At 44.8% G+C, this 27,371-nt stretch overlaps 1 protein-coding gene across 1 annotated transcript in view; it reads left to right on the forward strand.

The window, feature by feature from the left end:
* The window catches only part of LOC141082912 (uncharacterized), a 784,035-nt gene that overhangs the window by 50,670 nt on the left and 705,994 nt on the right, over positions 1 to 27,371 (forward strand). The window contains exons 3-5 of the mRNA XM_073566962.1: positions 745 to 908; positions 1,262 to 1,433; positions 27,292 to 27,357. Coding sequence (XP_073423063.1) covers positions 745 to 908; positions 1,262 to 1,433; positions 27,292 to 27,357 — 402 coding nt within the window. The remainder of the gene's footprint in view (positions 1 to 744; positions 909 to 1,261; positions 1,434 to 27,291; positions 27,358 to 27,371) is intronic.

Below are 27,371 nucleotides of genomic sequence, written 5' to 3' on the forward strand. Positions count from 1 at the left end.
ATATGACCCACTCGTAACACTTAGGATATGTGCACACGTTGCAGATTTGGGTGCGGATTTTTCCGCGCAGATTTTGCTGAATCCACAGGTAAAATGACCTGCATTTTACCTGCGGATTTAGTGCAGATTTCCTGCCGATTTTCTGCAGATTTTGTGTGGATTTCCCCTGCATTTTTACACCTGCGGATTCCTATAATGGAGCAGGTGTAAAAACGCTGAGGATTCCGCACAAAGAATTGACATGCTGCGGATAATAAACCGCAGCAAATCTGCACGTAATTTTCCGCAGCATGTGCACAGCGGATTTAGTTTTCCATAGGTTTACATGGTACTGTACACCGCATGGGAAACTGCTGCAGATCCGCAGGGCCAAATCCGCTGCGGATCCGCAACCAAATCCTCAATGTGTGCACATACCCTTAGACTCTGAAAGATTGTGATCTGAGAGTATTTGCATAATTTGTCCAATTCTCTCACATGAGAGAATAGATGGCTGTTTGACCTCGGCTTTATAATTATTATTCACAGACTTCCGCTCCCATTCTCAAAATGTGTTTCAGCACTGCAGTAGTACACCACAATAAGATTAGTCCCTTCTATCGTTATGTGGAATGAGCTGTGGATTTCTCATCAGTTCGTCAGTGGATGCTTCTAGAATGATCCAGGACAGGAATATTCTACATAAAGCACCGTTGTCTTCTGCAGCTTCTAGAATATTTCATTCTTGTCTCCTTCATTTCCCAGATTACGAAACCAGACAGTTTTACCGCCAGCTCTGTCAGTATGAAAACAAAGCATTGATGATGATACATGAATATTTCCAGGATGATCTGCTCCACATTGTGGAGAACCTGAATACTCAATTACTTTTCCGTGAGCTGATTTACCGAAATATCCGTAAAGTTAAGGTGAGAGACAAGAACTGAGGCTGTTGTATCCATGTGCACCAGTTTAGCCAATGACATGTCACCATCCTGCTGTCTCCGAGAGGCTGAATTTCAATTGTGCCTTATACACCACAATGCATGGACTGTTCGACGGCCTCCCGACCTGTACTTGACAGCCTTGATGTGATCTGATGATGGCATATGCGCTTCCATGCCAGTTACTTACTCCCATAATTACGTAAAGTCAGTTTTTCCCAGGCTGGGAGTTTTGTGTGAGCAAATCATCCCCTCTTGCTGAAAAATAATTAGACCATTTATTATTATGTATCTCTCTCTGTATAAGACGCTGATATGTGATCTTTCTTGTGTTCTAGAAATACAAGAGTCTAAAAATTGACAGAAAATCCTTGGCCCAGAAGTTACTACAAGATATTTTTGTCGGAGGAAGAGAAGACGTGATCGGATTATGGGTCAGTCTCTATGTGTTACATAGACAACATAATTTCTCCAGCCTGGAAGCTGCACTGGATGAGTTCAGTCACAGAGGTAATATTGTGTATGATGTGTCAGCTATGAATTAGGATTTATATACTTTACAATGAGTGCAATAATAATGATCTGTCTGATGTGAAGATTCAGGAAGGAAAAGTCGTGGAGTTATGGATATTAGGGAATGGAGACATGTTAATTATTTGTAAATTTTGAAAAATGGAAACAATTTATTTGAAACATCTTTATTCAGTATAGAGTATAATAGAGTGCCACGTGCATAAATATATGCACTTACACACCAACACCAGGATGCTTATATCTCTTCCCTTTGTGAGTGGTCTAAACCTGATCCATTTGCTGCAGCGTCTCCAGACTTGTCTCCCATTACACATATCTAGGATGTCATTGGTCGGTGATTACACAGAAGTTGCCAGCAGCGGATCTTGATGATTTTCCTAAGTGCTTAGGTGACAGAACCTTCCTCAAGCAACCATTAATAACCTCAGTGATAGCCGAGACTGTAAGTGCGGGGATTTCTGCATGTGGTTACGTCTGTGCACAGCCTCCTCCTATGTTGTATGCTGGCGCATGCGCTGTGCCACCAGTTCTCGGGCATGCGCAGTACGCGCTGACCAGGAACTGACATCAGGCTATTGCGCCTGTGTGTTGCGGAGGCCCCAAATCCCGCCCCGCAGTGTGTTATGATGTATTCACACTGCGGGGCTGGGAATCTGGCACCTGCACAGTGAGCATCTATAGCTGCGCCTATACCGAAAGAGAAAGAGGAGGAGGGAGATGGGGGCAGGCGTATCAACATATCAAAATATCAACATTTTTTTAGGGGCATCATAAACACCTTGCAAAACTGTAACGTGGCTTCCTACAAAGTTGCTGCTGGGAAGGTGCATGGTTTTAGTAACAATATGGCGGATGAATCGTTGGATGAAGTGATCTGGAAAAGGGGCATGGTGATGACAGGAATGGGAAAGTACATGATTAATAACAGCAGTGGCTATGGGAGGTATGAGATCCAGGATACAGCCAACAATGTTTCGTCGTTTAGCCACCATCAATTACCACAATCGGTTTCATACCCATTTGACAGATGTGCGTGTGAGACTCGCCCTAAGAAATGCCCGTCCAAAATATTTTGCCAAACACACATGTCTGTATAAAGGACAAAGTGCAACATGTTTGTGAGATGCTGAGTTAGAGAAAGCAGATCAGTGTTGGAGGAAAACCAAGTCCGTAACTATAAACACACCCTTGGCACAAGCTTCTTCATCTTCACCCATGCATATTATAAATAATATCCTAATGTTCCAGTCTAAAATTATTTGTCCTAGTGTAATAAACACTGTTAAATGAATGGCACAAAACGTACATAACCACGACCCTTGGAAACACCTGATTTCCTCTTTACAACATATGGACGATGATGGTATTGATGTCGACTTAGAAACTTACCACATCCACTCCAATAAGATGAAGATCACAGCTGCAAATAATGTGCAAAAAAAGCAGTGAATGTCTGGAAAATCATTTTCTCTAGGGCAAAGTTTACATCTTACTAAAGTGGTACCGAATGAAGCATACACAGCTCTCAGGTGTACTCAGCGTGAGATGCTTGAAAGGTGATGTATTCTGATTTGTCCATGTCCACTTTTTGAAAGCGAACAGAAGAGAAGGATGATATAGCGGGAAGACATGTGATTTTGGTCAGTAAGGAGGTGATGTCAGGTACAGATAGGTAGATCTGCCTGTCATCGGCGTAGTGATGATATTGCAAACCGTGCCATTGCATCAGCTGTCCCAGGCCAAAGGTGTAAATGCAGAAGAGTATGGGTACTAGAAAAGAGCTTTGGGGAACACCGAAAGACTGGTGTCGAGGTGAGGAGGTGCACTAAGTAACAGTACTAATTTCACAAATTTCTCGTTTGCTTGCTCTCTAAATGTTGCATTTTAGGCTCGTGGGAGATGGACGCTTTTTGCAACCTGATAGCGGTGACAGTAACAAGGTACTCGGTCCCCACCCACCACTATTTCTCTGGGTATGCCATCAGGACATTACACAAGCAAACACGTGTCCCACAACATTACCCGGGCCGAAACCCACTCCAACCTTGGTATGGTGCACGTGACAAACCCCAAAATGCTGAAGAGTTGAGGACAGCTCTGAAAGAGCAGGCAGATTGGTGGCTGAGATGGCTGAACCCACAGCCAGGCATGTTTGTGTGTGACAATGGCTGGTGGCTGCTCTGTGGTGAGGCGAGCTCACACACATGCCATGACTTAATCAAATTGGTCAACGTTTTTTAAAAAGTGACATGGAGCTGGCACATCTGCTCGGAAAAGTGCAACGCTCAAAATACCCATTTTAGAAAGTCAGCTACAGCTTCATCTGCCCTTGCCATGATTCAGCAGCACTTGCAGCTTCTGGCTCAACGACTGGTGTATGATGCCCCCAGGCCTTGGAACTCTACACTGCAGATGTTGCAAAGGATTTGTGAGCAGAAGAGGGCAGTTGGTGAATAGTCTGCCAGCATCAACAATGTTGTCGGTATTCAGATCAGACATAACATGTATGGAGTGGACATGGATGTCTGACATATGTAACATCCTCCAAAACCTTGACGAATCCACAAAGAGGGTGAGAGTCATTGACACCATAATTAATGTCTCCATCCTGCTTATCTGTGTTCTAATTTGAAGATTGAGAGTTATTATAGAGCAAAAACATATTTACAGTTTAAGAGCAACAAACACAACAGTCCGAAGTAACAACGGTAACAATAATCCAATAGTTAAACCAAAACAAAACTATCCTGCTGGTGACAGCTTACAATCTGCACTAAGTAACAATGATAACAATAATTAAAACCAAGACAAAACAATCCTGCTGGAGACAACTTACAATCTAAAATGAGGTGGAGGAGATAAAAAAAAAAATCAGGGGTGTATTTACAAGAAGGTATTTACAATGATGTTTGTATAATGATATTACTGAGGTTAGTTCTAAGTGTTGGAGGCCTGAGGACAAGGAGGAGGAGGAGAGCATGGTCAGTCATCCTCTTGGTGAGGACACGGAAGTATTGACTGTTAGCAGTCTTGCAAGCATGGCTGAGTATGTTACGTTGCCTTTCCCATCACCCTCGTGTTATCAAAATTTTGGGTGATGGGCAATACTGAATGGTGACACTTCTAGACCCAAGCTACAAGGAGAACTTTACATCTCTTATTCCAGAGGCAGACAGGTGTAATAAAATGTTGAAGGAACAGAGGGCCCTTCTTGTGGAATTATTAAAAAAATTCACACCTGAAAACGTTGCCAGCAGTGGTCAAAGTTTGTTGGCCAAGCAAGGAGTACAGGTGAGAGAGACACAACTCTAAGCCAGCAAAGCCAGTGGAACATTGGCAAAGTTTGGGGAGAGTTTTCTCAGACCCTCCCATCGCCCTGTCCCTGAGTCGCAGGGGTCTCTCACGTGGTGTGCAAGTTTTTGAAAATGCTGAGGGAGTACCTTGCTGACCGTACCAACGTCCTCTGTCATTCCTCTGTGCCATCTATTATTGGTTATCCACGCTGAACATGTGGCATGGACTGGCTCTCTCTACTGTGCACATGCGCTGTACTCACAGTCAAGGAGCCCACGGCGCCACATTCTCTGGCGGTTAATGGGCAAACGGCGCCTTGGTAAATGGCAGTACCGCTTTTAGTGGCGGGAGACAATGGGAACTGTCCTTTGCAGCGCCACTGCTCTAAGGATGGAGCATGCTACTCAGCCTCCTATGCGCTGCTTTTCCACACCAAAAATCGTTGATGTCTTGCCCGATTTCTCTTAAGCTGGCCACATGCCTCTAGGTCACTGGGTCTGTCTGCTGCATTTTGCCGCAGTGTCGGTGCATAGTGCACTGCCCCCCTTGCTGCTCACACGGTCACAGCTTAGGACTCACTCCTGCTTTGCTTTTTTTTTTCCTCAGCTTCCAGCCAGGTTCCCTGTCTAAACACGACCCCTCTTTCGGTGTAATGGGGCCTGTTCATTACTAGAGTTGAGCGATACCGTCCGATACTTCAAAATATCGGATCGGAATGGATCGGCCGATCTTTAAAAAAAGTATCGGTATCGCCGATGCCGATACCGGAAGTCCCATTCAAGTCTATGAGACTTCCGGTATCGGAATTGGAAAAACCCTTTCCTGCCCTTGTACAGCCTCTCGGGGGTCTGTACGGGCCTTCCGGGGGTCTCTGCCGGCCTGCCGGGGGTCTGTGCCGGCCTGCCGGTGGGCTGTACCGGCCTGCCGGGGGGCTGTGCCGGCCTGCCGGTGGTCTGTGCACCCTGTGGGGGTCTGTACCGGCCTGCCGGGGGGCTGTGCCGGCCTGCTGGTGGTCTGTGCACCCTGTGGGGGTCTGTACCGGCCTGCCGGGGGGCTGTGCTGATGTCCGGGGGTCTGTGCAGGCATCGTCCGATGGGACTACAAGTCCCATCGGGCGATGCCTGCTACCATGACAGTGATTGACACATTAGCCAATGATGGGACAGTAGTAGTCCCATCATCCGGCTAATGTGTTAAATGTAAAAAAAAAAAAAAAATATACTACATACATACATACTACATGCATGCTACATACATACTACATGCTACATACATAGTACATATATACTACATGCATGCTACATACATACTACATGCTACATACATACTACATACATACTACATGCATGCTACATACATACTACATGCTACATACATACTACATACATACTACATGCATGCTACATGCATACTACATGCATGCTACATACATACTACATGCATGCTACATACATACTACATGCATGCTACATACATGCTACATGCTACATACATACTAGTTCCATACTATGGGACATAGTAGTCCCATCATCCGGCTAATGTGTTAAATGTAAAAAAAAAAAAAAAAATACTACATACATACATACTACATGCATGCTACATACATACTACATGCTACATACATACTACATACATACTACATATATGCATCATACATACTACATGCTACATACATACTACATACTACATATATACTACATGCATGCTACATACATACTGCATGCATGCTACATACATACTACATGCATGCTACATACATGCTACATACATACTACTTGCTACATACATACTACATACATACTACATGCATGCTACATACATACTACATGCTAAATACATACTACATATATACTACATGCATGCTACATACATACTACATGCTACATACATACTACATACATACTACATGCATACTACATGCTAAATACATACTACATATATACTACATGCATGCTACATACATACTACATGCTACATACATACTGCATACATACTACATGCATGCTACATACTACATGCATGCTACATACATACTACATGCTAAATACATACTACATATATACTACATGCATGCTACATACATACTACATGCTACATACATACTACATACTACATATATACTACATGCATGCTACATACATACTGCATGCATGCTACATACATACTACATGCATGCTACATACATGCTACATACATACTACTTGCTACATACATACTACATACATACTACATGCATGCTACATACATACTACATGCTAAATACATACTACATATATACTACATGCATGCTACATACATACTACATGCTACATACATACTGCATACATACTACATGCATGCTACATACATACTACATGCTAAATACATACTACATATATACTACATGCATGCTACATACATACTACATGCTACATACATACTACATACTACATATATACTACATGCATGCTACATACATACTGCATGCATGCTACATACATACTACATGCATGCTACATACATGCTACATACATACTACTTGCTACATACATACTACATACATACTACATGCATGCTACATACATACTACATGCTAAATACATACTACATATATACTACATGCATGCTACATACATACTACATGCTACATACATACTACATACATACTACATGCATGCTACATACATACTACATGCTAAATACATACTACATATATACTACATGCATGCTACATACATACTACATGCTACATACATACTGCATACATACTACATGCATGCTACATACATACTACATGCTAAATACATACTACATATATACTACATGCATGCTACATACATACTACATGCTACATACATACTACATACATACTACATGCATGCTACATACATACTACATGCTACATACATACTACATATATACTACATGCATGCTACATACATACTACATACATACTACATACATACTACATATATACTACATGCATGCTACATACATACTACATGCTACATACATAATACATACATACTACATATATACTACATGCATGCTACATACATACTACATGCTACATACATACTACATACATACTACATACATACTGCATGCATGCTACATACTACATACATACTACATGCTACATACATACTACATGCTACATACATACTACATACATACTACATACATACTACATGCTAAATACATACTACATGCATGCTACATACATACTACATACATACTACATGCTACATACATACTACATGCTAAATACATACTACATATATACTACATGCTACATACATACTACATACATACTACATGCATGCTACATACATACTACATGCTAAATACATATTACATATATACTACATGCATGCTACATACATACTACATGCTACATACATACTACATACATACTACATGCATGCTGCATACATACTACATGCTACATACATAATACATACATACTACATGCATGCTACATACATACTGCATGCATGCTACATACATACTACATGCTACATACATACTACATGCATGTTACATACATACTACATGCTACATACATACTACATATATACTACATGCATGCTACATACATACTACATGCATGCTACATACATACTACATGCTACATACATACTACATACATACTACATGCATGCTACATACATACTACATGCTACATATATACTACATACATACTACATACATACTACATATATACTACATGCATGCTACATACATACTACATGCTACATACATAATACATACATACTACATATATACTACATGCATGCTACATACATACTACATGCTACATACATGCTACATACATACTACATATATACTACATGCATGCTACATACATACTACATGCTACATACATACTACATATATACTACATGCATGCTACATACATACTACATGCTACATACATTACATACATACTACATGCTACATATATACTACATACATACTACATATATACTACATGCATAAAAAAAATCCCCCTACGGCCTCAGGGATATAGAGGAAAAAATATACACACTTTTTTTTTTTTTTTTTTTACAATTCTTTCCTGCTATTGAGTATCCTAGGATCTGCGGTATGGCGGGTGATTCTGTTATGAATGAGTCACCGTAGGAGGCAAAAACAGAAATACTAGCTAAGTCCAGAAAACCAGAGAAGTTGGCAGCTATCGGATTGCAGACCCCTGAACCTAACAACAACAACAACTAGCAGTAGCCGTGGGGGGTTCCTACGGTGCCCTAGACCCCTCGATCACAGCCGGAGAACTACATAGCCTAAAGACAGAAAGGGAAATCTAAACTGCCCCAGAGCAGACCCCAAAGCAATAGGCAGCCCTCAACATATAATGACGGTGAAGCAAGAAGAAAAAACACTCACACAGATAGAAAGATAGGCTGAGCAAATGATGGGGCCCAAGCTAACTAAATAGGACAGAATAGAAAAGCTGCTGTCTGCAATCTGCCAAAACCCTCTCAAAAACAAGAGCCAACAGACTGATAGGGAAAAAAGCCCTGAAGACGCTAGGCTTCAAAAAGACTATATCAGTACTCAGGTATTATCTGAAGACAGAGCAAAAAGGAAATCAGCTCACTCAGCAGGGAAAGGCAGAAATCCAGAAAAACAAGGCAAAACAAAACCAAAACACAAATGCAAAAAGTAAAGCAGAAAACTTAGCTTTTGAGGAGCAGGAATCAGACTGGTCTCCAAGAATCCCTCAGAGTAATCACCCGCAAGGCAGAAGGGCGTCGGCTGCCTTATATCCAGTCAGCAATCCCAGTCACCCAGTCATCATCATTCTGCTCAGGTGCTTTGTAATCAGCCTCACTACCTTCCTTCACCAGAAGAGGGAGTTCATCAGACCTCAATGGTGAAGGGGAAAATGAACTCACAACAGCGGTCCCCTTGGTTCCGGCCCAGACACTCTGCAGGGGTCCTCCTCCCCACACTCCTCCATCCTGTAAGCTCGCCAGTCCTCGAGCGAGGGCCTCAGTATACTTGGGTTGGTCTGCGGGGGTATCAGTTTTTGTTGCCATATGAACTGGTCTTGTTCGTATCGTTCAGGGGGTTTGCCGGCTGTTGACCACTCGGAGCGTCTTAGTTCGACTGGGGTGGAGTCTTCTGGGGTGGTGGACGGTGGTGGGTTAACTGGTCCGGGCAGGCTAATTATGTCAGTTGGTTCATCATTGAGTGGAGAGCCTCTGGTTGTTGGGGGAAAGTCTTCTTCGTCGTCCGGGTCCCAGAACATGGGCAACGGTTCAGAGGCCGGAGGGGCAGGTTCAGGTTGCTTCGGATCGGTGGAAATACATGGGCATAACATATTACGATGCACAATGTGGTTAGATAGCGTTTCATCTTTCTCGGGTCGTATTTCGTACACAGGTCCTTCAGGATTGATACGGCGTAGGACCCGATAGGGACTCTTCCCAGCGTGGCTCCAGTTTGCTCTGGGGGCGTTGATCTAGTACAAGTACACGGTCTCCGCTTTGGAGGTTGGGAGGTGGAGTTGCATTCTTTCTTGGGTGTTCTAAGTCTTGGAGTTTGGTATGTACGATTCGATGAAGAGTTTGCAGCCGGTGCCGATGATTTCGGACCCATGATGATACTCCGGTCCAGGGCTGGGGCTCCTCGGGGTCCAACTCCACCTCCGTGATCCCTTTACCCTCTCGTCCAAACAACAGAGAGTAGGGGGTATAGCCTGTAACTCGATGTACTCGGTTGTTAGACCCATACTAATTCAGGAACATATTCGGGCCAACGGGCCTTCTTATCACTCTCCAGAGTATGCAACATTTGGATTAATGTCCGATTAAATCGTTTGCAGGCCCCGTTTCCCTGCGGGTGGTATAGCGTGGTCCGGGATTTGTCAATACCATAGAGACGGTGTAGTTCCTCCATAACTTTTCCCAAAAAACATGCTCCCTGATCGGAATGTATTTGTTGGGGACAGCCGTAGACTTGTATGAAGTTCCTGCAAATTACGGAGGCGGCCGACTCCCTGTCTGGTCTCGAGTGGGGGTGACCACAGCGATCTTAGTGAAATGGTCCACCATGATGAGGCAGTGTTCGTACCCCTGGAATGCGGGACCAATGGTCAGGTAATGTACCATCAGGAGCTCGAGGGGTGCTGAGGTCACGATTGTCTGTACTGAGGCTCGCTGTGCGGGCGGTTTGGCTAATTTACATAGGTCCGGCAAGTTTTGTCCACAACAGCCTGCAAGCATGGATGGTAAATTCTTTGTTGTAACAATTGCAAGGTCTTTTTAGCCCCGAAATGAGCCCCTTTTTCGTGGGCCTCTCAAGCCAGTTCATGGAATTGGGGTCCGGGCATAACTACCTGCCAAATCGTCATAGAGGTTGCTCGTGATGTTATTTTACGATACAATAGTCCCTTTCGGATAACCAGCCTCTCCCATTGTCGCAACATCAGCGACATGTCTTGAGTCAAAGTTTGTCTTTGGGGGTCAGTGGGCAGTTGGCCAGCGGCGACCCACGTCCGGAGAAGTCCAACTTTTTCGTCTTCTTGCTGCTGTTGGATCCACTTATCCCTGGATTGTTCCATCATGCCCGTTAGGGTCTCTGAGGGAGATACTTTCTGGGTGGCAGCTGTGAGCACGGCAGCGGTGAGGGCGAACGGTATCTCTTCCCCTTCTAGTTCGTCATCTCGACTCTTCCCTGGGGTTGTTTGTCGAATCCTGAACAGGGCGTCAGCATGTACATTCTCGGCCCCTCTTTTGTAGATGATCTTATAGTTGAATTTCGCCATCCGGACCACCTATCGTTGTTCCAGAGCCCCCAATTTGGCGTTTTACAAATGAGCCAGCGGGTTGTTGTCAGTCCGCATCACTACCTCGGTGCCCGCTAGCTACTCGGCGAACCGCTCCGTCATGGCTCACACCACTGTGAGGAGCTCGAGCTTAAAGGAGCTGTAATTGTCAGGGTTACGCTCGGAATCATGGAGTGAGAGGCTTCCATACGCGATCACTCTCTCCCGGCCATCTTGACTTGTGACAACACAGCCCCCAGCGGGTGAAGACTCCCGTCCGTGTGTAGGATGAACGGTTGCGAGAAATCTGCATAAGCTAACACCGGAGCATCCGAGAGTGTAGCCTTAAGGTCTTGAAAGGCCTCTTCTTGAGGTTGTTGCCACTGGATTTTTCGTCCATTTGCCCCAGCAGGAGCCCCCTTCAGCAGGTCATGCAGGGCTCGAGCACGACATGCAAAATTCTTTACGAAATGACGGTAGTATCCGGCCAACCCAAGGAAGGCCAGCACATCTTTTATTGTCTCAGGGGTAGGCCATCCCTGAACAACAGCAACCTTTTCCAGGGACAGACTCACGCCCTCTGCCGAGACAACATGGCCCAGATATTCGATCTGGGAGCGAAATAGGTGGCATTTCTGGGGTTTAACCTTCAACCCGTACCTTTGCAGCCGGCCGAGCACCTGCCCCAACCGCTTTAGGTAGTCCTCGAATGTGGCAGCATAGACGATGATATCATCCAGGTATATCAACGTGGCCTCAAAACTGAGATCTCCCAGACACGGCTCCATCAAACGCAAAGGTCCCCGGGGCATTGGCCAGTCCGAATGGCATTCAATTGAACTCAAATAGTCCCATAGGGCTAAGACTGCGTTCATATTGCCTATCTTCTTCTGACATGGGCACCTGCCAGTACCCACTGGCCAGGTCTAAAGTCGAAAAATACGTCGCCTTCCCCAAGGCGGACAAGGATTCTTCTATGCGGGGCAGTGGGTATGGGTCTTTAATAGTGCAAGCATGTAGCTTTCGATAGTCCACGCAGAATCGTAAGGTGCCATCCTTTTTGCGGACCAACACAATGGGGGACGCTCAGGGGCTTTGGCTTTCTCGTATAACCCCTTTTCGTAGCATTTGGGCCAACAAAGTTTTCACCTCTTGGTAGAGTTGTGGAGGAATCTGTCGGTATCGTTCTCGGATGGGGGCCGCCCCCGCCGTGGGAATTCCATGGGTGATGGCGGTGGTACATCCAAAATCTTCCTCATGACTAGCAAACACCTCATGGTACTGTCCGAGCAATGTTTTTATCTGGGAGAGCTGGGCTGGAGTTAGTCCGGAGAGCTCGGCCCGCATCTGTTCCAGGATGTTTCGACCCTTCTCCTGAGCCGAGATTTCGGTGGCCTGTAGAGTCCGGATCGTTACTTCCCAAGGGTCCTCGGATTGCACTCTCAATTGAACCGCAGGAGCCGGCAGCACTTCTTCCAAAGGCCTTAGTAGCTTGGCCAGTTCGGTCCGAGCTTTCAGGACGATGTCTTGGTCTTCGAGGTTGATGCAGCGCACCAGGAAGGTCCCTTTTTGCACTGTAGTCAGGGAACAGGCCACCAGTATGCCAGGAGGTAAGCGCTCTGAGTAGCATGGCTCCACCTGCATCTCTACGCCCTCCAAGGGTATCGAGGCTCGAATTGGCAGGGCCACCACAGTCTGCCCAGGAGGCAGTACAAGCAGGGGAGCCGCTGGTGTGATGAGTTTGCCCAGAGCCTCGCCTTCCCTGCAGTCCTGATGTACTCGCGCTTCCCGCACCATCTGCTGGAATACCTGTCCCTGGGCCGTGCGAGAACCCCACTGCTTCAGGATCTTATGCGTGGGGTTATTGAGGAGCAGGTTGCCGAACTCCCGTAGTATGTTCATGCCCAGAATGACTGGATGCTGCTTATCGGTTTCTCCTTGAGTCAGTACCACTCCTCTGCGACCGAGGGATTTACTGCACAACGTCACCCGCACCCACACCACCCCGGAAACAGGAACCGGTAGTTGATTGGCGGCTACTAGTCTGATCATGGGCCCCCTCTGGGGTCTCGCTTACTCGGGGAAATTTTGCCGGAAATAAGTTGCGGGTATAGTTGTCACTTGTGACTCCATATCCACCAGGCACTGGACGGCCCTGCCCTCTACTTCTGCCCATAACACCAGACATTTTGCGACCAAATCTTCAGGACTTCCACCACCCCTAGTTGTGGTTTCTGGCTCCGAGCGGTGTCCCCTCAGCCCGGAGCACTTTAGTTTAATGGCCGCTGAGGTGGTTATTTCCCACACCGCGGACACTCTCGAGCGAAGTGGCCCGGCTCCCCACACTCATAACACCGGGCCTGCACAGACCGACCGCCCTGCGGGGAGCTGGGCTCCAAGGTGCCGGGATTAAAACTGGGCCATCCAGTCCCGGACTCGGTCCTTCTCTTCACTTCGGCCAACTCGCCCTTGATGTTCTTCAACTCTTGTTTCATCTCCTCCACCCATTGAGGCTCCTCGACTGCGTTCACAGAAGCCTCCACACTCCGGACTTTCCCCACGGGGACCGCCATCCCCTGCTCTTGCTCTCGAGCCCGTGCTTGACTTCCCACCTCTGAAAAGTCTATACGGGGATTCATTCTGACCTGCTCCCGTAATGCCTGTTTTATTAACGGGTCTTGCAGTCCAGTCACCAATAGGTCGCGTAGGATAACGTCAATAGGTCCTACCCTTACACCGTCCTTTCTTTCGATAGCCATATGCAATTCTTGGAGGACATTCATATATTGGGTGATAGTCTCCCCCTCTTCCTGCATCCGACTGAACAACCGGGTCCTTAACTCTCCCACATTAGTTGGATCCCCATGTGTCTGTTCTACAATCTGCAAAACTTTATCAAAGGTGTTGCGGTGTCCCGGGGGCCTCAACATAACTGAATTGCAAGCCTCCCCGTCTAATACCATGAGAGCTACTTCGGCTTCCAGGTCAGGAGTCATTGGGTGCATCCGAAAGAGCCCCCGCATCCGCTCTGTCCAGCTCCATAGTGTCACGTGCCCCGTCCTGTGTGACACGGCCAGCAGGCCGGTAACTAATACAACAGGACACGGCACGTGTAATTGTCCAGTGTGACGCGGCCCGCAGGCCGGTAACTAATACAACAAGACATAGGGGATAGGGAAACATTTACAATGGTGGGCCCTGCAGTAGAGAACGAGGGACGTGGAGACCTCCTGCACTCCCCTGAGTCAGTGTCCCTAACGCTCCTAACGTTCCCTATGCCGGTTCCGCAGCGGGCGGCGCTCAGGATACCTGTCGCCCTAGCACATCCTACACCTATCCCTTGCTAGGGAGCTGGGTGGTGCAGGCACTGGCCCCACCGCTGTACTAACACCAACATGAGGAAAAGTGACAAACAGGGAAACACTTAGCTTTGCTCTGATCCACTTGCTCCAGGCAACAGAGTCCAACACCTGAGTGCATCTTCCTCCACCGTGTCCAACACCTGGGTGCAGCTGTCCCGCAACGGAGTCCAGCAACTGAGTGCAGCTGTCCAGCAACTGAGTGCAGCTGTCCATCAACGGAGTCCAGCACCTGAGTGCAGCTTTCAGCAAAAGAGTCCAGCAACTGAGTGCAGCTCTACACCATAGCTGCCACTCCACCAAGCTTTGCACGAACTCCTCGCTGACACCATAGCTGCCACTCCACCAAGCTATGCAGTCACTCCTTACTGACACCATAGCTGCCACTCCAGGACTCTCCTCAGCTCCTTCCATCACCCAGAATGGTTGGAAAAGACTAACAATAATACCCACCCTGATTGCAACACCTGAGTGTTGTGAGTTCATTTTCCCCTTCACTACTGAGGCCCGATGAACTCCCTCTTCTGGTAAAGAAAGGTAGTGAGCCTGATTATCAAACACCTGAGCCTAATGATGATGACTGGCTGAGTGGAGTTACTGACTGGATATAAGGCTGCCAACGCCCTTCTGCCCTGCGGGTGATTTCTCTGTGGGATCCTTGGAGACCAGTCTGAATTCCTGCTCTTCTAAAGCTAAGTTTTCTGCTCAGCTTTTTGCATTTGTGCTTTGACCTTGTTTTGCCTTGTTTTTCTGGATTTCTGCCATTCCCTGCTGGGGTGAGCTGAATTCCTTCAGCTCTGTCTTCTGAAAATACCTGAGTGCTGATATAGTTTTTGAAGCCTAGCTGCTTCAGGGTCTTTTTCCATATCAGCTTGTTGGCTTTTGTCTTTGATAGGGTTTTGGCAGATTGCAGACAGCAACCTTCCTTTCCTGTCCTGTTTAGTTTAGCTTGGGCCCCATCGTTTGCTCAGCCTATCTTTCTATCTGTGTGAGTGTTTTTTCATCTTGCTTCACCGTCATTATATGTTGGGGGCTGCCTTTTACTTTGTGGTCTGCTCTGGGGCAGTTTAGATTTCCTTTTCTGTCTTTAGGCTATTTAGCTCTCCGGCTGTGATCGAGGGGTCTAGGGCACCGTAGGAACCCCCCACGGCTACTGCTAGTTGTGTCGATAGGTTCAGGGGTCTGCAATCTGATAGTTGCCAACTTCTCTGGTTTTCTCGACGTAGCTTCTATTTTTGTGTCTGCCTCCTACGGTGACTCATTCATAACACCTGAGACTCTTTTAGAGCAGAGCCAGCAATCACACCTGTATTCTAATCATGTGCACTAAACTAAAGAAACAGAGTGCAATGACGCTCACCACCACCGGGGGGAAAACTTAGAACAAACCACACCACAGTGCAATAATCCTAATGGCCACCAGGGGCAAAACTACCTTTAGCACAGCTAAAGAAAAAAAAAAGGTTACTTGAACATTTAATCTGTCAGATCCAACCTGGATCATAACACATAGCATAGTATTGGAGCCGGAAAACCTAGGCAGGTTGCTCAGCATAGCCCCCAACGAAATGCTGGAACGGGGCCCTCATTATCTGTTGAGTTCACGGTCCTGCCCTGGTTTGGGGCACCGTTGTCTGTGCTTGGAGACTGTAACCTGCTGACTACGCCAAATGTAGGAAACAGCAGGTTCACAGGATGCAGTGACGAGACGTGAGACTGAGTTGGGTTTTGGAAAGTATCGTTTATAAACTGCAGTCGCTAGGGCTATACTAAGCAACCAAAAAGGGGTAACATCAATTGTCCTCACAGGGACTCAGCAACAATAAAACACCTTTTCTAAAGAGAACACGACTAACCCGGCGAGAGCCGGTTACTATAGGGCCGCGATATGGCCGACTACGGGTCCTTATTTCTTATATCCACTTATCCGTCCTGACGTCCCTCGGCGTCGTTGATGTGGCTGCTTTGGTGTCACAGCCGCTGGGCCCAGCTGCTGAGGATCTGTCCTGGTCTTCGGGCGTCTTGGCTCCCAGCAGGAGTTGGGGCACAACAGGACCTAAGGAAGTCTTTTCGATGAGGTAACCCCCTGTAGCAACAGCGGGGTCCCGTTCGTTAGCGAGTCCACGGGGGTTCCAGCCACCCCAAGCAGGGTAGTGACGTAGTCTTGGGAAGTGGCGGTTGGTAGGCCACGCGCACAGCCTGGGCCTGTGCAGAGAATCTCTCCATAGGCGAGGAGCAGGCCCCAACTGCCGACTGCAGCGGGAAATTGGCAACTGTGGGCGGTGATGAACAGGCCGCAACCGCGGACCACAGCGGGCAGGCCACAACCGCAGGCTGGAGCGAAGTGACAGCTGTTGCGGGAGACAACGGGCAGGCCGCAACGGACTGGAGCACAGCGACAGCGGCCGAGGACGACCGTCGGCAGGTCGCGGCTCTGACTTAGAGAGGGGCGACAGTCTCTTGTCGGTAAGCTTGGTACCTCCTTTCTGAAGGCCACCGTAGATCTCCTGTCTGCTGCAGATCTTCCCTCTGGTCTCTATCAGTCGCTCTGGCTCTCTCACACTCCCACAGTCTCTTGCTCCATGTTGGGCGTACTACCAACTGACTCCCTAGCGCGCTCCCTGCCCCTTTTATACTCGCTCCACCCCTTGCTGTCCTGTCACTCTCAGCAGTCCACTCTCCTCCTTTGCCCCCCGGGTATCGTTTCTTTAGGAACCCAGATTGCGATCCCCTTGGTTCCAGCCCGGACACTCTACGGGGGTCCTCCTCCCCACACCAACACCCACTGGGGTATAGCTACCAAGTTGACATAGTTTGTGCACAGCTGAACAGAGTTGTCAGAAAAAAAAATCCTTCAGTAACATGTTTGATGGATTGACTCGTGGAAACATCCATATAGTATTATTATTATTACTTAGTTATTTATATAGCGCCATTAATTCCATGGTGCTGTACATGACAAGGGGTTACATACATAGTAATAGATATCGTTTACCCAAATAAAAATTACAATGACAGACTGTTACACAAGGGAGAGGACCTTGTCCTTGCTGACTTTCATTCTGCTGGCGAATGGGAAAGTGACAGAAGGTGGTGGGTGGGGCACCTTGTCCTCGGGTGGTGGAGAGAAGGTAGCGCGTGTGGTGGTGTAGAAGTCACATTTACGACCACCATGCTCTCCAATTGACATCTCTGGAAATGCATCCAAAATGTCAAAATCTCTAGCTTCAGTTATAGAAAATGCATGGGCTCCTTTCTCCTTTTAAACGTCATCGTCCAACTAGTTCAGTATTAGTAGGTGAGGGCTTGTCAGAATCCTGCCCAGGAACACCTGGCTTCAGTAGTTGCAAGTCCTGTCCCTGTGATCTTCAACATTATCTTGCTATGGCTCTTCCAGGCATGATTTCATCAAGAAGATTTAGCCTTCGTAATACAGAGACAGAGTACAATACAGAGTACAACACCACCTAAGTGTTCACCCTCTGCTACTCAGACTTTCTATCTGCGCAGTGACTGCCTCTAGGCTGAAGATGATGATGGTGGTAGTAGTTGGAGCATTTAACACAGTCATGAAGCTGTCATAACAACTTGAAACAAATCTTTTTACCAACATACCCCACTGTAAAAAAAATTTTATTTTTTTTTTGGATAAAAAAGTGTGCTGGATATAACGAGAGTGACAGACTGCCCAAAAAAGGGAATTTAGGCCTAAAATGCCTCAATTTTTGGCACACGGATGTATGAGGCGTGTCAGAGATAGACCCCACTGTAAAATGTGGCCTGTTTTTTAAAATAATGCAGCATAGTGCTGTATATAAGTTCAGTGACACCCAGGACAAAAAAGGAAAACCGGCCTAAACTGGCCAAACTTTGAGCACAGATAAAAAAAGAGTGCTGGATATAACGTGAGTGACAGACTGCCCAAAAAATGGAATTTAGGCCTAAAATTCCTCAATTTTTGGCACACGGATGTATGAGGCGTGTCAGAGATAGACCCCACTGTAAAATGTGGTCTGTTTTTTATAATAATGTAGCATAGTGCTATAAAGTATATATCTTGAGTACCAGACAGGAAAACACTGGAGTACTGGCCTAAAATCCACAAATTTTTATCACACGGATGTATGAGGGGTGTCACAGATATACCACACTGTAAAATATGTTTTTGGGTTTTTTTTGGTGGATGCAAAAGAGTGCTGGATATAATTAGAGTGAAAGACTGTCCAAAAAAGGGAATTTAGGACTAAAATGCCTCAATTTTTGGCACACTGATGTATGAGGCGTGTCACAGATAGCCCCCACTGTAAAATCTGGCCTGTTTTTTAAAGTAATGCAACATAGTGCTATATATAAGTACTGTGACATCCAGGACAAAAAAAGTAAACTGCCGTAAACTGGCCAAACTTTGAGCACGCACAGATATAAGCTGGAACGGAGATACCACTACGAAAAATGTGTGGCCTGTATTTTTTAAATTTTTTTTGCGAAATACTGCTGTATATAAGAACAGTGATACCCAGGACAAAAAAAGAAAACTGCTGTAAACTGGCCAAACTTTGAGCACACACAGATATGAGCTGGCACGGAGATACAACACCAAAAAATGTGTGGCCTGTATTACAATTACACCTGGGGCTAGCTATATACGGCCAGTATATCCTACAGGTAGCAGCAGCAGCAACAGAACACAGGAAAGAAATGGACCCTTTTGATGTATGCAATGATCTATACACACACATACAGTGAATGCAGGCCTTGCACTGATGTGTATAGAGCGACGTACACTACCCTGCCTACCTATCATTGGAACCTATAGAATCCAGAAATTGTCCTTAGAAGGACTGTTGGTTTAGCTAGATTTCAGTAGTTTAGGATGGTAGACCCCACACTAACTAATAAATCCCCAATTCTGACTGTTGTGAATTGCCTTGCTCGAAGCTCCCTCTGCTCCCTCTGGTGGTTACTGAGAATAGTGGAGCTGGCCAGGTGGATGGAAGTTCCCCACCTGACGACAATAATTGGGAACCTTGGATTACTGCCTGGGAGCATATAATTGAGCTGGCTGCTCTTGGAGGTTGCTGGTGATTTCCTCCGTGTGCATTTGGAGCTCTTTTGTCCCCTGCCTGATCTGCATGGTTCAGCTAAGTGATTCTTTTGATTCTGTTATAAATGGGTCACCGAGGAGGATGGCAGTAACAAGCTAAGCCACCAGAAGACCAGAGAGGTTGGTATCTAAGCGGATTGCAGACCCCTGATCCTATCCACACAACTAGCAGTAGCCATGGAGCTAGATGCCTCGTCACAGCCGGAGGACTAACTAAGCCTAAAGACAGAAAGATGAAATCTAAACTGCCCGGAGCAGATCCCCAAAGAAATAAACAGTCCCCAAACATATATTGTCGGTGAGGCAAGATGAAACACAAACACAGGCAGAGAACAGACTGAGCAAAGGTGGGGCCCAAGCTGTCTAGACAGGACAGGACAGAAAAGATACTATCTGCAATCACGCACAAAACCCTGAAAAAGTCGAACTAATGGAGCACACTCGGACTGGGTCACGGTTAGCAGTGGGGTACCACAGGGGTCAGTTTTGGGCCCACTTCTTTTTAACATTTATTAATGACCTTGTAGGGGGCATAGAGAGTAGAATTTCAATATTTGCAGATGACACTAAACTCTGCAGGGTAATCAATACAGAGGAGGACAATTTTATATTACAGGAGGATTTATGTAAACTAGAAGCTTGGGCTGATAAATGGCAAATGAGCTTTAATGGGGATAAATGTAAGGTCATGCACTTTGGTAGAACGAATAAGATGTATAATTATGTGCTTAATTGTAAAACACTGGGCAAAACTGTCACTGAAAAAGACCTGGGTGTATGGGTGGACGACAAACACACATTTAGTGGCCAGTGTCAGGCAGCTGCTGCAAAGGCAAATAAAATAATGGGATGCATTAAAAGAGGCATAGATGATCATGAGGAGAACATAATTGTACCTCTATATAAGTCACTAGTGCGACCACACTTAGAATACTGTGTACAGTTCTGGTCTCCGGTGTATAAGAAAGACATAGCTGAACTGGAGCGGGTGCAGAGAAGAGCGACCAAGGTTATTAGGAAACTAGGGGGTCTGCAATACCAAGACAGGTTATTACACTTGGGGTTATTTAGTTTGGAAAATCGAAGGCTTAGGGGTGATCTTATTACAATGTATAAATATATGCGGGGACAATACAAAGACCTTTCTAATGATCTTTTTACTCTTAGACCTGTGACGGGGACAAGGGGGCATCCGCTACGTCTGGAGGAAAGAAGGTTTTAGCATACTCACAGACGCGGATTCTTTACTGTAAGAGCAGTGAGACTATGGAACTCTCTGCCATATGATGTTGTAATGAGTGATTCCCTAATAAAATTTAAGAAGGGACTGGATGCCTTTCTTGAAAAGTATAATATTACAGGGTATATATATTAGTTTCCTTAATATTGCGTTGATCCAGGGAGCTAGTCTGATTGCCGTATGTGGAGTCGGGAAGGAATTTTTTTCCCCAATGTGAAGCTTACTGTTTGCCACATGGGTTTTTTTTGCCTTCCTCTGGATCAACATGTTAGGGCAAGTTAGGATAGGATATGGGTTGAACTAGATGGACTTAAAGTCTTCCTTCAACCTTAATAACTATGTTACTATGTTACTTCTGATATACAAAAGACCTGAGGTCACACGACCTCACCCCTGCTAGATCAGCACTCTGGTATAAACTGGCAGCAAAGCAAAAAGATACTAACATAACAGGGGACTGAACAAACTGCAACATATGAAGTTGCAGCAGGGAGCATGCTGAACCCTAGCAGCAAAACAAAAAGCAAAAAAAACAACCAGATTAGATGCAAAGGATTAGCAAAAGAATCACTTAGCTGAACCATGCAGATCAAGCAGGGGACAAAAGAGCTCCAAATGCACACGGAGGAAATCACCAGCAACCTCCAAGAGCAGCCAGCTCAATTATATGCTCCCAGCTAGTAATCCCAGGTTCCCAATTATTGTCGTCAGGTGAGGAACTTCCATCCACCTGGCCAGCTCCACTACTCTCAATAACCACCAGAGGGAGCTTCGGCTCAGAACTTCGAGCAAGGGAATTCACAAAATCTGACCCTATCTCGGTAGCAGCTCTCCCTACACTAGCTCAATCCGGAGCTGAATGCGCCGAGCAGGGCGGCGTCCGGTCTCTTATACCCCTGATGATGCTGTGCGGCCAGCCAATCACTGCATGACCACAACAAAGATGACTGTGGCGTTTCATTGCCTGGCAGACAATCCCTACATCATGACTGGGTCTGTAAAGTCCACCAAAAAAGCTGGGTGGAGACCCGAGTTCCCGCCGAGTAATCCCGTAAATGCTCCGTGCTCGCCGAGTACACCGAGTACCATGCTACTCCGGCGAGTAACGAGTAATGGCGAGCACGTTCGCTCATCACTAATGGTTGCACATTCAATAGTAAAAGTGTTTAAATTGGGGTACCACAAGGCTCTGTCCTGGCCCCATTGTTGTTCAACATTTTTATAAATGATCTAAATAAAAGAACTGATGGTAAACTAATCAACTTTGCAGACAATGCAAAGCTAGGAGGGATAGCTAACAACTGAGAAGACAGAGAAAGGATTCAGAAGAATTTAGATAAGCTTGAACAACGGGCAGTGGCTAATAGAATGGTATTTAACAGGGAAAAATGTAAGATTCTACATCTGAACTAAAGAGGTAAATGACACGCACTCTGTTGATATAGTTAGGTGCAGGCTGAACTTGGACCAAGTCCAGAAATCATCACCAAGATAAAACAGCCGCACTCAAATAATTTTTTGCTATAATTGCAGCTAGAAAACACTAAAGTTTATTTTGTGTACAATATAATTTCACCACAGGAAAATTATCGAGGTAGCTAGGGAAACGAGGTAACATTTCGACCCAGTTCCGGGTCTTTATTAAACCTCACTGTTAAACCAAACATACAAAAAATAAACATACAAAAAAGTATGCAATAATAAATGTGTTGTACAAATATACATGAGGGTATAGCACAGACCAATCATATGGTCTGAAATTTTTTTTCAATACATAGTCCCTAAGGTAGTAACTAATGGAGCACATAATACCAGAGCAACACAGCATAAATCATAATTACAAAAGAGATGCTTGGGAGATTAGGATCTATACATGTTTTAATAAAGTACTTTCACCAGTTGATATACCATACTCTGTTTGCACAGCCCCAGCTGGTACTTCTGTTTTCTATTTGTTTAGTACAACGTATTGGTGACTTTCTCTACTTCTTAAAGTCAGTATTTCCTCCTTCCAGCTTGTCTTCACCTCACCTACCAGCATCTAATGTGTTAAAAGATGTATAGATCCTAATCTCCCAAGCATCTCTATAAATGGTAATTTATGTATGTTTTTTTTTTACAGTGAGGTTTGATAAAGACCTAGAACTGGGTCGAAACGTTACCTCATTTCCCTCGCTACCTCGATAATTTTCCTGTGGTAAAATTATATTGTACACAAAATAAACTCTAGTGTTTTCTATCTGCAATTATAGCGAGATTCTACATCTGGGCAAGAAAAATGAAAATTCCATCTACAGAATGGGAGGAATAGAACTAAGCAACAGCACGTGTGAAAAAGACTTGGGTATATTAATAGAAAACAGACTGCACATGAGTCAACAGTGTGATGCAGTAGCAAAAAAGGCAAACACAGTTCTAGGATGTATTAAGAGGAGTATAAAGTAGAGATCCCGTGACCTAATTATTCTCCTCTACTTCTCCTTTGTCATACCTCATCTGGAATACTGTGTCCAGTTCTGGGCACCACATTTTAAAAAATATATTGAAAAACTGGAGCAAGTTCAGAGAAAAGATACCAGGATGGAGAGTGGACAATAAAGTATGTCCTACAAGGAACGGTTAAAGGATCTGAGAATGTTTAGCTTGCAAAAAAGAAGGCTAAGGAGAGACTTAATAGCTGCCTACGAATATCTGAAGGAACACAAGAAAATACAAAATGACAAATTTGCAAAAAATACTCTGCAGTAAAAAACATGACAGTAATCAGCAAGTGCTGTATAACGAATACAGGGTATTTAGTCAATACGTTTTTTGCAAAAAATGTTTACCAAGCCGCTTCACCACGTCACGGTAACCCTTCACGAAGCAGTCCCTATCTAATGTATTTAAAACCTGAACATGTGAACAGTGTCTAAATGAACAGGATACAGACAGGCGCCTCCTAGCATATGGGCTTGTGGTGTAAGACAGGGATGTCACAGTGTAGAGAATCATCATTATTATCATTTGCACATGGAAACACGAGAAGCAATGGAATGAAACTGGAAAGGAGAAGAGACAAATTAGATATTACAAAAAACTTTTTGACAGTGAGGGTGATCAATGAGTGGAACAGGCCGCCAAGAGAAGTGGTGAGTTTTCCTTCAATGGAAGTCTTCAGAGGTTGGACAGACATCTGTCTGAGATGGTTTAGTGAATCTTACATAGAGCATGGGGTTGGACACAATGACCCTTGAGGTCCCTTCCAACTCTAACATGCTATGATTCTATGATAAATACAGTGAAACCTAGAAACAATGTTTTAAAAAATATAAAAAACACAAATTTGAATCAACCCATTTCCCCCCATTGAAAATAAAGTATTAAATAAATACACATATTTGGTATCACTACATCCGTAAAAGCCAATCTCTCAAAATCGAGAATTAATTAATCTGATCGATAAACATAAACACTGTAAACAGAAAACAAATTAAAACCTCCAAAATTGAGGGTTTTTTTAAGTCACCGCAATGTTATTAAAAAAGGTTGTAAGAAGAAATTGAAATTTTATAGCTATCCCAAAATAGTATAAATAAAAACTTTATTTCAACCCACAAACAATAAGCTCTCACTTGTACTGCACCACCAACCAAAAAATGACAACGTTAAAAATCTCAGTAAATGGCCACAATCAAAAACATTTTTCTTACAAATGTAAAATTCTTTTCACCACCACTGGAATTAAAAAGCTGGGCAAGTTCGGTATCACCGTAATTGTACTGATAAGGAGAAAAATAATGTCAGGTCATTTTACAATAAATGCTGGAAAAACAAAACACTGTCGGAATTGCATTTTTTCAATTTAATCTCAATTGCATTTTTTTTCCTATTTTCCAGTACATTACATGAAAGGTGTCATTCAAAACTACATTGTATCCTGGAAAAAAACAAGCCCTTGTACAGCTATGTGGATGGAAAAATAAAATTATGAAAAAAGAAAAAAAGAAAATTGGTCAGAGCTGGAAGGGGTTACATTCTAAAAAAGCAAAATAGTAATAGCCAAAAATCTAATATATAAAACTTAAGTGTGTGTATGTGTGTATGTATGTGTGTGTGTGTATGTCCGGGATTGGCAGCTACAGCCACAAAATTTGGCACAGTCACACGTCTGGACCACGAGAGTTTCCTAAGCTAAGTTGTGAGGTGAAATTTTAACCCCGCGCGTTCCAATTCACCAAACAATTTTGCCCCTATCTACATAATGGGGAAAAAGTGTGTGTGTATCAAGCCCCGCCCCTCATTATGATGTCATAATGCTTGCCATGGCGACGCTAATGTCATAATAGGTTGCAATGGCGAAGATGCTGTCACAATGGATGCCATGGTGACGATGATGTCTTAATAGGTTGCAATGGTGACGGTTATGTCATAACGGTTGCCATGGTGATGATGATGTCATAATGGGTATGTGGGCACGGGACTATGGGATGGAGGATATCTATGATGGGTATATGGGCACGGGACTATGGGATGGCGGATATGTATGATGGGTATATGGGCACGGGACTATGGGATGGAGGATATGAATGATGGGTATATGGGCATGGGACTATGAGATGAAGGATGTGGGATGGGTATATTGGCACTCGACTATGGGATGGCGAATATGTATGATGGGTATATGGGCATGGAACTATGGGATGGAGAATATGTATGATGGGTATATGGGCATGGGACTATGGGATGGAGGATGTGTGATGGGTGTATGGGCACTCGACTATGGGATGGAGGATATGTATGATGGGTATATGGGCACGGGCCTATGGGATGGTGGATATGTATGATGGGTATATGGGCATGGGACTATGGGATGGAAGATGTGTGATGGGTATATGGGCACTCGACTATGGGATGGAGGATATGTATGATGGGTATATGGGCGCGGGCCTATGGGATGGTGGATATGTATGATGGGTATATGGACATGGGACTATGGGATGGAGGATAATTATAATTTGTTATAACTAACCACAGTTAGTTACTATGCCCGGGCAGCGCCGGGCTCTTCAGCTAGTGCTATATATTTATCAAAAGACATCCACTTCTCCGCCACTAAAAAATGCAATACAAAGCAATCAAAACATTTGATGTATCCAAAAATGGTACCAGAAAAACAACAGCTTGGCATGCAATAGAACAAGTCCTCACTCAGCTTCATCAATGAAAATGTAGAATACTGAGTCATAGGACAGCGTAAAATCAATAACGGCTGCAGCATTTCAGAGAAACATAGAAAGTGTAGCTCGAAGATGTTCTCCCAGTATTGCTTTTGTTGTTTTACAGAGCTCTCCCATGTCTGTACATAAGGAGGGACCTGTCAATCAACCGGAGTCAGTCAAGGAGAAGCCGGCTGTAGGCATTGCTAGACTAGTCCCCGGCCAACTTTTAAATCTGTGCAGACAAGCGCTGATTCATCGAGTGACAGGTTCCCTTTAAGTTTAAGCATACAATAGTTACCAATAAGAAATGTATTTCCTGTCCAGTTACCTAAGTGTTAGGCCTGTTTCACACATCAGTTTTTGTGTGTCAGTTAAAATCCGCCAAAATGGAATGAAGAATTTTAAAGGAACCGCTGCCCGGGAGGGAGGGAGGGAGAGAGAGAGAGAGAGAGAATTTTTTGTTTGTCCGCCAGAAATGATTTCAGGGTTAAATTTTCTCCGGGCATGCGCTCTATAAAAATGCGGATCCTGCAGTACAAAAAACGTTACATGGTCCGTCCCGGTATCTCAGCGGACGCAAAAACATTGACGGATCCGCAAAAAAACGGATCCAACGGATGGCCATCCGTCAAGATCCACCGGTAATGCAAGTCAATGGGGAAAAAAACGGATCCGCCAAAAAAATGGCGGATCCGTTTTTTTGCAAAAATGGCGGATTTTGACTGATGGTCAAAAACAGAAGTGTGAAACAGGCCTTAGCTGTTAACACCATTTCCTTGTCTGTGTCCCCATATAATCTTATATATGTTATGTTTATACATCCAGTGTTACAAATTGTTTAAAACGGTCATTTTTTTTTAGGTGATGCTCTATTGGGGGAAATTCTACTGGATAAACAAGGGCACCAACTTACCACATTAATGAAAGGTAAAAATGCTTTT

The sequence above is a fragment of the Dendrobates tinctorius genome, unplaced genomic scaffold, assembly GCF_039654945.1.
Source record: "Dendrobates tinctorius isolate UK_male_01 unplaced genomic scaffold, ASM3965494v1 ptg000019l, whole genome shotgun sequence".
In the NCBI taxonomy this organism is placed as follows: Eukaryota; Metazoa; Chordata; class Amphibia; order Anura; family Dendrobatidae; genus Dendrobates; species Dendrobates tinctorius.